General features: G+C 39.8%; 1 protein-coding gene across 1 annotated transcript; it reads left to right on the forward strand.

The window, feature by feature from the left end:
• Nucleotides 1-2250: 2250 nt before the first annotated feature.
• On the forward strand, nucleotides 2251-12043 carry paxbp1 (PAX3 and PAX7 binding protein 1). Its single transcript, XM_053331000.1, has 18 exons — nucleotides 2251-2664; nucleotides 2914-3036; nucleotides 4217-4429; nucleotides 4697-4918; nucleotides 5013-5113; nucleotides 5340-5563; nucleotides 5901-6090; nucleotides 7165-7288; nucleotides 7925-8027; nucleotides 8260-8375; nucleotides 8514-8713; nucleotides 8814-8961; nucleotides 9071-9192; nucleotides 9330-9406; nucleotides 9514-9580; nucleotides 9875-10021; nucleotides 10884-11038; nucleotides 11278-12043. The coding sequence occupies exons 1-18, from the start codon at nucleotides 2346-2348 to the stop codon at nucleotides 11396-11398; spliced, it is 2772 nt and encodes a 923-aa protein (XP_053186975.1). The 5' UTR covers nucleotides 2251-2345; the 3' UTR covers nucleotides 11399-12043.
• The last annotated feature ends 265 nt before the right edge of the window (nucleotides 12044-12308 follow it).

Here is a 12308-nt window from a genome sequence, read left to right on the forward strand (position 1 = left end):
GACCTGCCTCAACCTTCCTTGGATGTGTTGGATTTTTTAAACCAATATGACTGCAAGAAAATTGTGTCACTTATGAGACCCTTATTGAATCCCCTTGATAATATCCCCAAAAAAACTGCTTAAAGAAGCAATAGTGGCAATCAGCCCTACACTGCTGATCGTTCTGTTTCCCCTATATGTGTTACCCTTGAGGCCAGATCATCACAACATCTCCTTCAATAGCTACTTAGCTGTCATTTAAAACTTTATGAAACCAGTAAATTAAATTTTCTACATAGCTGGCTATATGACATAAAAGGATGGATGTCCCACAACGTCTTAAAATGTAACTCTGATCAGACAGAAGTTCTCATGATCATCATCATCATCATCATCAAGTTCTCATCTCATCTCTAAAAACAAATACAGTCCCTCCTTGGGCCCCCTCACTCCTAGTATAAAGTCAGCTATAACAAATGTGTTATCCTGGACTTCAGCCTGCAGCAACATGTAGAGAAAGTGGTACAGTTGTTTTTTTATTGACTGATGAATGTTTCCAAAATTACTAATAACTGTAATGCCTTGTTTACTTGCCTGAATAATTGAACTATTGAGCTGCTCCATATTGTTCAAAATTCAGCAGCTAGACTATTGACCAAAACAAAGTGATTCTCACACCAATGTCACCAAATTCTGGCTTAACTATACTGGCATCCAGTCTCACTTAGGGCCCATTTTAAAGTGATTTTGATCACAAGGCTCTGAATGATCTGGCATCAGTTTAACTGTGTCTGTTGCTGCTTTTAAATCTAGTCTTAAAAACATACTTTTACAGAATGGCTTAAAAACATACCTTTACAGAATGGCTTTTCCTTTTCCTGATGGACTATGCTTCTGTGGTCATGAGTTTTATTTGTTTTATTTCTTTCACTGAGAGTTTTATCTTTTATCTGTCTTTGTACACACACACACACACACACACACACACACACACACACACACACACACACACACACACACACACACACACACACACACACACACACACACATAGCTTGAATAGTGCTATATGAGTAAAGTTTTTCTTCCTCCTCTTTTTCTTCTTCTTCTTCTTTTTCTTCTTATTGTTATAAGTATTATTATTATTGTTGTTAGAACCTAAATTACAATTGCACCTCTGCAAGATCAGCACAGATATAGCAGCCTTTAACTGCAACATATTATTTCAGTGGTTAGACAGTCCTACTACCTAATGCTTGCTTTACTGGATGGTTTTGACAGATGTCAGGTCATTGTGTTGATAATGTAACTTTCATTACAAAGTGGCACTGCCTTGGAAACCTGTCATGGAACAAAGGGGCATGTTATGTAGTCTGTCATAGCAGTTATCATTGTCAAATATATCTCATTTCATTGAGTGTGTTACAGTGAGAATGCATTCCTGTAAACTGTCATGTGGGTTTATTTGGCCACTACTGTCAAAGTCAACCATATCATGGTATCACAGTGTTATCAATAATTCAACAACAGTAGCCTACAGTTGTAGTGTTCTGAAGTCTCCTAAAAATAAAGTTAAATGTTATTACATTGTCTTATGACCATGTCATGAATTGGCACGATGGTAACTATAACTCTGACCCAAATGCAGACGGAGCAGATAGGTTAAAGGGACTTTGATTGGCCATGCTTATGATGGGCAGATAATCAATCCACAGCAGCTTTGACATGTAGATAGGGCATGAATTATTCCAGTAATCTCAAATACAGTAGCAAACTTAGTTGATGTTATCAAAATGTATTATTGTAGCCTATACATTTATAAAGATATGATGAGGTTTTAAATACTCTCACCATAGTGCCACAGATAATTTATTTTGCTTTAAGCATTGTGTTGCATTAATTAAGAAATCATATTGAAACCTGAACGCAACTAAACAAATAAACATAAACGTACAGAGAACATGTTAGTGGTAGCCTACTAGGGGCCCAGTTTTTTTCCTTTACTCTAAATTATATTTCAAAAAAATGTTCACCACAAATTGCAATATGATCAGTTCATGTAAATAAAATAAATGATTTTAACATAATGTTCTGCTTGTGTTTTGCATTTTTTTAAATCATTTTTTAATATTTTATTTTATTTGCGTGTAACAAATTAGTGCAAAAGACTGGTAGTACTAGTTTTGATCACTTGGGGGCAGTAGCGTGCCAGCGATGCACGTGCTCTGCTTCACATTTAAACACGAGGAACAATCGCATTAGCTGACAGAAAATGGCTGCCTGGGAAATAGGGAATAATTTCTCTCGGCTCTGAGCACAATTTCTTAATGTTGAGCATGCAGTGGTGCGTTTAGCAGAGAACCACAATGTTTAAAAAGGCGAAACGAGCCAATTTCCGACGGCGGAATGAGTCCGACGAAGACGAGCAGCAGCAGCAGGATGAGGGTCTGCAGCCGCCGCTGGCGCCGACATCGTTCGGGCCTGTCGTGGAAGAAATCCCGTTTATGGAGACGTCTAGCCACAGCGTTAGCGGAGCAGCTGGCAGTACAGATAATCACCAAAGCAATGGTTTTCAGGCTAATGTCAACAGTCTGAAAGCTGTCAAGAAAGAAAAGAAAGCCAAAGATACGGCTGTGGTGCCAGGACCCACGAAAGCCAGTTTGCTGAGTTTCGACGATGAAGAAGGTAATGTTAACTTGATAAACCAACATTGGGCTCGCTAACTTAGCTGGTTAATAGTAGAAGTATGAACACTAGCCTTTCTGTTTTTGGTAAATGATACGGAACTCATTAAGTTTTTCATAGACGATTATAAACTAGATGAGTAGTTCACTTGACGGTGAGTCATTCTCATGATCACCAGCTTAACCGGGATGATGTGCACGGTTAGCTTGACTTACCCCTCACTTTCTCGCATCACCTGTTCGTAAACAGAAGGATCCGAGGTGTTCAGAGTGAAGAAATCCAATCATAGCAAGAAGATTGTCAAACAGCTGAAGAGGGAGTACAAGGAGGATTTGGAGAAGTCTGGCGTCGTCAAGCAGGAAATCAGATCAGGTGAGGTGTCCCACTGTCTACTGCAAAACATTACCATACCTGTCATCTCTGCTGTCATGTTGCCAAGAGGAGAATATCTATCGAGCAGACTTGTTCAGCTTTTCGTCACCAAATATGACACCGCGCTTAGTAGAATTAGGATATAGAGGATTTATTTGTTTGCTACAATTGTACTTAGACTGTGCCGCATCTGTATAGCAAATTTGTAGCAACTTAAAGGTAAGACGTTATTATGTAGTTGTACCACAAGATGGGAGTAATTCTCTGAGGATCATCTTTAAAGTAGGGCAGGGAGATATGGTCTAAAATCAAATATCACATTTTTTTGATAAATAATAATCAGTAATGTAGATAAAATCACTTAAGTGGGTAATGGCAAATAATAGAGCAGCTAGAACAGTCTGGTAAGTTCAGAAAATGTCATCCCTTTACTGTATGGCAACTAACTTTTGAAACTAGGCAAAAGACAACACTTATTCCATATCACAATATAATGCGGTCCAAAATGTAAGAAGATATCTAGTCTCATGTCATAGTATTGATATTATATCAATATATTGCAGAGCCCTACATTAAAGTAATACATTATAATTGTTTGCTTTCATCAAAACAATTATGATCTTCAGTGAATATGTGATATATTTATCACAATTAATTATCAATTGTCAGGCAGCATTTTTGCTCAAGTTCTAATAAATTTGATATGTATTAGCTGACTTGTTTTTCTTTCCAGTGGTGTTCCTTATGTCCTATACTGACTGGTTGAGTAAATGCAACAATGCCCCAAATGCACAGTGTTGACATAGAGGCTTGTTTTAATTACTGAACCTGCTGCAGAGTTGCACTGGTCATGGTCAAATCCTTTAGATGCTCAGTGAGCATTATTAAATGAAGTAACAGGCAGAAATCAAATGAGACCCTCTTGTTTTACTTATGGGTACTTCCTCCAGATGTCTGAAATTTGGCCTACTTAAATTGAAGTAAGGCCATTAGATTCCGGATATAGCAGTGTTATTGGTTATCTAAATTGAGTAGTTGTTCCAGAGACCTGTATCACAAAATTCAAGATTCCTAAGACCTAACTCTTCACCATTCATTTGTGATAAGCTGAAGGGCTCTATTGTAAATGTACAAGGTTTGTATCCTCTTGACTCAACTTTTTCTACTTCTTTTTTCCTAGATGCTCCACCTCAACCTTTGGTTGCCATCAAAGAGGAAGTTAACAGCAGAGCGGGTAGTGAACAGGGTGAGGAAGAAATGGAGGTGGACAGTGCTGATGAGCAGGAGGAAGAGGCGAAGAGTCAAGGTGGCCAGGCACATAGTCAAGTCTCCAGGAGCAACAACACTGGAGCCACCTTCAACACGCTTTCCTCCCTCAGCTCCCTGAGACCAGGTATTGTGCATTCCAAAAACTAAGTGACTGTTAAATACAGTACAGCAAGAGTGCTCAAACCTTTGAGTGATACTATATTTGGGTTAACATCACTGATTCAACCAGTCTAACACTCATGAATGTTCTTGTTGATAGCTCTGTCCTTTTCCGAAGTGTTTTATTTGTTGTTTTTTTTTTATACAACAGGAAATATCAATGTGTTTAGTTTTCTTTTTGATGTGTTGACACAAAAGTATGAGATCAAGACCTGTTTCTGTCCTACTCTAGGGGAGATCCCTGATGCTGCATTCATCCATGCTGCCAGAAAGCGACGACAACTGGCTCGAGAGCAGGGGGGTGAAGCCCCTCTGGTGGAGACAGAAACCCCTAAGAAACGACTGGTACGAGAGGACCAAGATGCCAGCGATGATGAAGATGAGGAAGAGAAGAGGATACGCTTCAGTGGAGTCAGGAACAAAAGCCAGAGGCAAAAGATAGCTGAGGAGATAGGTACCTTACAAACATGGTTTACTTACGGAACTTCTATAGCCTACTGTTGTCAATCAGTTTTCATTAAGCCATGAACATTCTCATACCTGTCCAGGTATCGAGGGGAGTGATGACGAGGCACTGGATACAGGTCAGGATGAAGAGGTGAGCCGTTGGGAGCAGGAGCAGATTCGGAAAGGAATCAGCATACCACAGGTGAGCTGTAACAAAGGTGTTTAATATTTTTGCCTTTCTGTATGACTCCTGAACTTGAATAATGTGTGTTTGCTCCAATTTTAAAAGCTCATATTTAGTTTGAGACAAATTGTCATTTTTATGAAATGTAATGACTAAACAAATTGATCAACAGATCAATTCTGTTGAAAGCAGAAGTGCTATTAGTCATAGTGGTAAAATAATATTTCTTGTCTCTAATGACCAGGTCCAAAGCAACCAGCCAGAGGACAACACTGCGTACTATCAGAACAGCTATGAGAGCCAGCCCTATGGCTCGTCCTACAGCATGCCCTTCACCTACAGTACTGTAGCTCCACAGACTGGCAAGCCAAGTGGCCGAGCAGACAATGGCTCTGTTCACTACGGGGCCTCTATTAGTGACCTAACCCCAGTATCCATTGATCTGGTAAAGAAACGCCTGCAGGATAGGTAGGTAAAGTGGAAGACTGCACTCTAATGTCAGTCTCCAGCTCAGCTTCCTTCTCTGTGTGCTATGGTCCTGAAGACCCAGCAAAGCTACCTACAGATCTAATGGGCCAGAGAGGGAATGCCTGGGTCAGGACGGGGACTTACATAGTCCTCCTAAACATAACTCCTGTATGACCTGCAGTGCAGTATTTTGTCGCCCTTTATGACTATATTACTTTGATGGATGAACTCCAAAGCAATTATTGTATATTAGCAATTAAGATTAGACTGCCTTGTTAGTTCACAGCACCATCCAAGTTATCCTTACTGTCTTTCCCTGTATGCCATGTGTCTGTAGGCTCAGCCAAATGCATGCAGGCTACAATGCAAACGCCAAGCGCTACAAACAGATCGACGAAGACCTAGCTGCCTCCGAGAGCACCATACAGCAGCTGGAGGGCTCATCCAATGACAATGCAGATCAATATAAATTCTTGCAAGAGATGCGAGGGTATGTTGGAGACTTGCTTGAGTGTTTCAGTGAAAAGGTAAGGGAGAATTTATCTGCTGTCCGATTAGCTGTTTTTCTGTTTTGTGTCTATGATCTCTGACCACATAATGAGGATTAGAATCTAATCAAATGTACATCTAAGGAAGCATTAATTGAGTCTTAGAGCAAAATTTCTAGTGTTATGATTTTGTTAATTTTATAAGATACTATTATGAATCTTAGTTAACAGTGCCGACAAGCAAACTTGACTGCAGAAGTCACTTGGAGCACATCTGTTTCACAGGTGTTTCACAGCTGCTTTCATTTTTGTACAAAAAATAATTTAACTTCTATTGTCTTGGCCCCACAGTTATGCAAATAGTTTTTGCATTCAAGAAAATGCTTGTTGTTGCTTATACACTTTTTGTGAAATGAGTTTGAGCTGTAAAACCTAAAAAATGACATAGCTTGATCCCTATGCAATGATTGTCATCTTAACAAAGACTATAAGTCCAACATGGTGATACATAATTAAAAGATGCCTCTGACACAAACTATATATTTTGTAAACCCATACCTGCTTACGAAATGCATGTCTAAACAGAAGAATTTGAAGCAGCAGAGCAGCTACTACATGGAGCAAGGAAAAAGAACCGGCCTGCCAACATGTGTTTTCTGAACTACATTAATGGTTGTTTTAACCCTATTAGGAGGTTCACAGTACACAAAACGTAGTGATGGAACGGGACACTAATCAACCATTATGAGCATGACTAAAAGTAAAGCATCAAGGCTGGAACTGTATATTGTCAGTGTTAGGTAAAACTATTTTACTCTAATTTTGTGATTTTAATGCAATATTTTCATAAGGCAGTTAACAATGCCTTTTACCGGTTTATTAATATTATCCAGCTTAAAACATTGGCTGATTTTAAGTCTATAGTGTTGAAAATTTCCTTCAAGGAAATATGCCTTTCAGAGGTGACAAGTTTTCACCTGACACTGGTAATATCTTGGTTCCAGTATTTTATTGTCCATCATGCTCCTCTTTTCCCTCTAGCAAGACATCCCTGTGACTCGGAACCCTGCTTTTATTTGTGTCAGAGGTCACAGAAGGCATCATATCTTTCAGGTGCCTGCTGTCCTGGAGCTGGAGGCTGCCATGCACCAGTTACTAAGGCAACGGGCTTCACGACTTGTCCAGAGAAGACAGGATGATATTAAAGATGAATCGTCGGAGTTTGCAAGCCTTTCAAGTCAGTCCATCTTGAAGGTTTTTATGATTTATTTGAACGGCCTCGTTAGTTCTCTGTGGTGTGAGTGTTGGTGTGTCCTGTTTGACATTTGTGTTCCCCATTACACCCTCTTATGTTTCCCTCATGAGCGTGACTAAGGTCGATTGAGGTTTGAGTTTGAGTGAATGAGCATGTACGTACACGGAAAAATGTTTTATTGGAGCAGCTGTTTCGGCTACTCTTTAATGGCTGAGTCTGGCAATCAGCTGGGTGCTTGTAACTCAGCTCAGGTGGCAATGAGTCACTAAAAAAGATGACAAAAATGATCGCTTAGTCCCATGTCATCTGTCACTTTACATCTACATTGTAACATGTAGGGAGTTGGAGCCAGGTAAGTGACTAGAAAATGAATGATGCCTCAGGATTATTTGTAACAAATATGGTGTCTTATTGCTGGGAGTATCTAATAGATTAGGAGGTTAACATATTTTTGTAAGGTTAAAGATTTTTGCCTGCTGTTTTCCTGTCACATCTTATTTATTTTAAGCACTTTGAATTATTACATTTGAGTACTGTTTGTGTTAAGTGCCCAGGATAAGTATGACGTTATGGGTTGCTTTTCATGACTGCCTCTAATATGGCTCCTGTCTCTTGCAGATAAAGCTGTCATGGCTCCTAATCTAGACTCATTTGGTCGAGACCGTGCAGCGTACCAAGAGCATAGTCGTCAGAGGAGGATAGCAGAAAGAGAGGCACGACGGTATGATGCACACTGAAACATGTTTTTTAGAATAATGTATAGAATGTGTGTCATGTTTTTATATAACAGGCTCTTACTGTGCCTGTAGACACCTCAGACCATGAAAATGCCAAAAGTTAATTTTGTAAAGGTTTGCCCTGCTACTTATGCTCTTTCTTTTCCGTAGTTGGTTAAGTACTAGCCTGATTATAGTTTTTAACTTTCTTGCCTTTGTGTTTGTGGCTGAGTACAGAACTCGACGGCGTCAAGCTAGGGAGCAGAACGGAAAGAGGGCTGAGCATAAAGAAGGCTTATCATCTGATGATGAGGAGACCTCTACTGACATCACCAGCTTCAACATGGAGAGAGGTACATCATCTCATTGCTTCAGAATTACAGTTTGAACCACAATCAGTAGAATTTTCAAACTGTCGATCAAATATGTTTTGACACACTCAAGACATTTTCTTTAACTTATGTCTAACGGAAGCCTTTTGTCCCATCCAGATCGTATCATCAGGGAATGTAAGAAAGTATTTGAGGATGCGGTGGAGGACTTTCACTCTCTTGACTGCATCAAATCCCATTTTGAAGTGTGGAGGAGAGAGTATGCAGACTGCTACAGAGATGCTTACATAGGCCTCTGTCTGCCCAAACTCTTTAACCCCTTAGTCCGTCTGCAGCTGATTACATGGAACCCTCTTGAGGTAAGGCGTGTTATGTATTTGTGTTTTCAGTCAAACATTTGCCTTTTTAGAAATGAGATGGAAAAAATCTGAAATCTGTTTGTCTTTGGCCCTTGTCCAGGCACAGTGTGCAAACTTTGAGTACATGCTCTGGTTTGAGTCGCTGCTGTTTTACGGCTTTGAGGAGCACAGCACGTTGCAGAGAGGAGATGGGGATATCGGTTTGCTGCCTGCTATTGTGGAGAAGGTCATCATTTCCAAACTGACAGGTATAGAAACCCACACAGCTGCACCTGCAATACTAATAAGAAATGCTGCCATAACAATGCAGGCCTCAAAACAAAATACGGCATCTGTATCTATGTGTTGGTTTGTCAGAATTGGCAGAGCAAATGTGGGATCCGCTGTCGAGCAGTCAGACAGCAAGGCTAGTGGGCTTCATTCACAGACTAATGAAAGGTTACCCCACGGTGCTGCACGGAGACAACCAATACACACAGGTACTGTCCAGTTTCTCTTTCCCTGCCTCCATGCACATAAGTTACCTCCTCTACAAAATAATAGATTACTTTTGCCATTGTGTGTATTATTTTAGAATTGTCATCAAGATTTTTCCCGTGTCGTTTCCTTCTATCAGGAGCTTCTGAAAACAGTCGTCTTACGGACCAGGCGGACTCTGGATGAAGATGTCTTCCTGCCACTCTACCCCAAAAAGTATGTTACACAATTGTTAAATTGGAGAGTAGTCCAGTTTTGATTTTTTCAATCTGCAAAATAGACACTTGATGATTTATTAAAAGTGTGTTTTTGCTTTTGTTCAGTGTGTTGGAGAATAAAAATTGCGGGCCTTACTTGTTCTATCAGAGGCAATTCTGGTCCTGTGTCAAGGTATGTACACAAGTGGGACAAAAGCTGTGTTTTTAGATTAATTCATCTGTCTAGGCACTGATTACACTAGCAGAAAGTTGTAAGTGATCATTGTTGGTCAAAAGACAAGTAAAGTAGGCAAAGTGCTTATGATGGTCTGTTTATGTCCTTGATATAGTTTGTATAGTAACCACTGAGGGTAACATTTACACCTGTAGCAGCTAATAAAACCTCTTGGATATTATGGTTTATGCTGTTGTGTGGCTCTCCTTGTCTATATGGATACAGTCTAACTGTTGTCATCTCTGTGCATAGCTGCTGGGCAACATCCTGCAGTGGGACGGTATCTTATCCACTTCCTGCCTAAGAGACCTGGCTTTAGACAGCACTCTCAATAGATACATCCTCTCTGCGCTGCAGACCACAGATACTAATGAGGAGAATGTTCAGAAGTGCCAGAAGGTAAGAGATACGCTATTTCATGCTTCATATAGAAACAGACAAAATGGTATCCCATGTAGTAAGGAAGCCTGTTCAGATTAACTGACATGATAAATTAATTGTGTTAGACAATGATCGGGTACAAAGATTAGCTTAAAATTTAGCCGAAGTGAGTTCAACTTGCTGATGTGTCATGGATATTAAGGCCAAAGATGTTGTCTACTTCTACTTTTGCCTGTCTTTGCAAAAATTTAAAAAGGTCAATACACACAAGTATCAGTTCATAAATTTAACATCTTAGCATATGACAATTTGCCATTTTTCATGTAGAAGTTGATGATTTCACTTCAATTGGTGTGTGTTTTCCTTTTTGTGCTGCAGACAAGCATTGTGACCTAAACTTAATTACAAATTTCCATCTGTGCTCATATCATTCTCAGCATAAAACTTGAACCCCCCCTCTTCTGCTCACATGTGACAAGCCAGGTGACTTGAGAGCAAGTCCTAGGAAAAGAAAAGGGGAACCCCTTGACACACCCATTGTCCTATCTCCAAACATTAACATATTTGATTTATTGAAATTAAGGGGGTAGTTAATCACAATTTGACAAGGTGGCACAGCTTGCATGAGGGCAAATTTGAATGGATGATACACTGTACACATTTCAAGTATATGACATTTGATGAGAGGTCCTTGTATTTTATAAAGAGGCATCTCACACCAGGTCAGTGTGATAATCTGCTTGCCACTTCCCTGTGCCTTTATTACACTTCACTCAACAAACAAACAGGCACAGTTGGCCAACTTTGGTCATTTGTGATTCAGTAAACAAGGTGACAGAGAGCTGGTGTTTAACTCTTCATTGTCCTTTCTTTTTTTCAGGTGGTCGAGTGTTTGCCGGTGCAGTGGTTCTCTGGGCTTAAGGGCCAGCAGACGTTGCCTCAGTTGGAGCCACTCTGTCGCTACCTCACCCATCTGGCCAGCTTATTGCACCGTAGCAGCTTGGGCACGGGTGATATCGAACGACGCACGGCCAAGTAAGAAGCCCTACTTCGCTCATATATGGGTTTATGTCGTAACTGGGGAGAACTTAAATGTATTTGTAACCCCATCTGCTGGAAGAGAACAGAAACTGCACAGTTAGGCCTGTTATATCTAATTCCATAATAACAATTTCCTTACTCTAGTGATCCTGGATAACTCTCTCTTAAACTATGTTGTGATGATATGGTGGTGTGTCCATCCTGTTTCTAATATAACTAATTTCTGCCAACAGGGAGCTAGTAAAAGAGGTTGTGAAGATGTTGGGCCACATGAATGCCCTGGACTACATCATCACTGTGGCAGCAGAGCATGGCATTAAAGACATGAAGCCTCTTTTGGAAGCCAAGTCCTAGACATGACATCAACAACTTTTCATTCAACTTTGTTGTGTTCAGCACATTTGAAGCTATGGGATCACAAGAAGGATTCCAGGAAAATGTGTGCATTATCTAAAATTGAACAATTGTTACATTGACTCAAAAGAAAAGGTTAAAAAAAAACAACCTTAATGTAAATATTGTGAATAATGTATAGAACAATGTTCTCACACTCCTCATCAGCACAAGACTGATGATGAAATTGGCCTTGTGTTGTCAGCTCCAAAATATTACTGCTACATGCTGGCAATATTTTAATTACATAATTTATTAGGAATTAACATTTGCTGACATGGATTACTGACCTGTTTGGAAAACATCTCATCTCTGAATTTGACACTTGTCTGTAAAAAATGCTTAACCACAACTTTTTTTCTCACATCCTCCTCTTTTCTGTTATGTGCCAAAATAATTTTCTCACAGCCCACAAAAGTAGAAATTGCACACTGGCAAAGAGTCTGTGAACCACTTAATAATGGTCATTGTATTTCGATCCCCACTTCATTTTGCAGATTGTCACCCTTGGACTGCCCTTATGACTATACCAGAGCTGACTGCTTTGTATTCCTATTTGTAAGAATTTTGTTTTAGCATTTTATTTGCCTGTGAATAAAATAGAAATTTGAAAGATGCCTGTCTTGTTACCACGAGATGATAATCCACAATCAATTTAGGGATAAAAAAAAAAAGACTCCAATATGTCAAAATGTATTTTTAGACCAGAAGGTGAGCTTTAGTGGAGCTGCCACTGGCTTTTTTTGTAGTTCAAGCTCTCCAAATTTGCTTACCGTGTGTCTCATGATCAAAACCAATTAATGTGAAATGATATCCAACAAATTCGTCAATAAGTTCAGCCTCTTCAGACGGATGCTCCCAAATGCAGCCG

The sequence above is a fragment of the Scomber japonicus genome, chromosome 13, assembly GCF_027409825.1.
Source record: "Scomber japonicus isolate fScoJap1 chromosome 13, fScoJap1.pri, whole genome shotgun sequence".
NCBI classification, from domain to species: Eukaryota; Metazoa; Chordata; class Actinopteri; order Scombriformes; family Scombridae; genus Scomber; species Scomber japonicus.

Bases quoted from the DNA above. Each gene is read 5' to 3' on its own strand.
- paxbp1 (XM_053331000.1), top strand. From the start codon at position 2,346: ATGTTTAAAAAGGCGAAACGAGCCAATTTCCGACGGCGGAATGAGTCC. The intron at 2,665-2,913 runs GTAATGTTAACT...GTTCGTAAACAG, and splicing joins GAGTTTCGACGATGAAGAAG to AAGGATCCGAGGTGTTCAGA. The intron at 9,193-9,329 runs GTACTGTCCAGT...TCCTTCTATCAG, and splicing joins GAGACAACCAATACACACAG to GAGCTTCTGAAAACAGTCGT.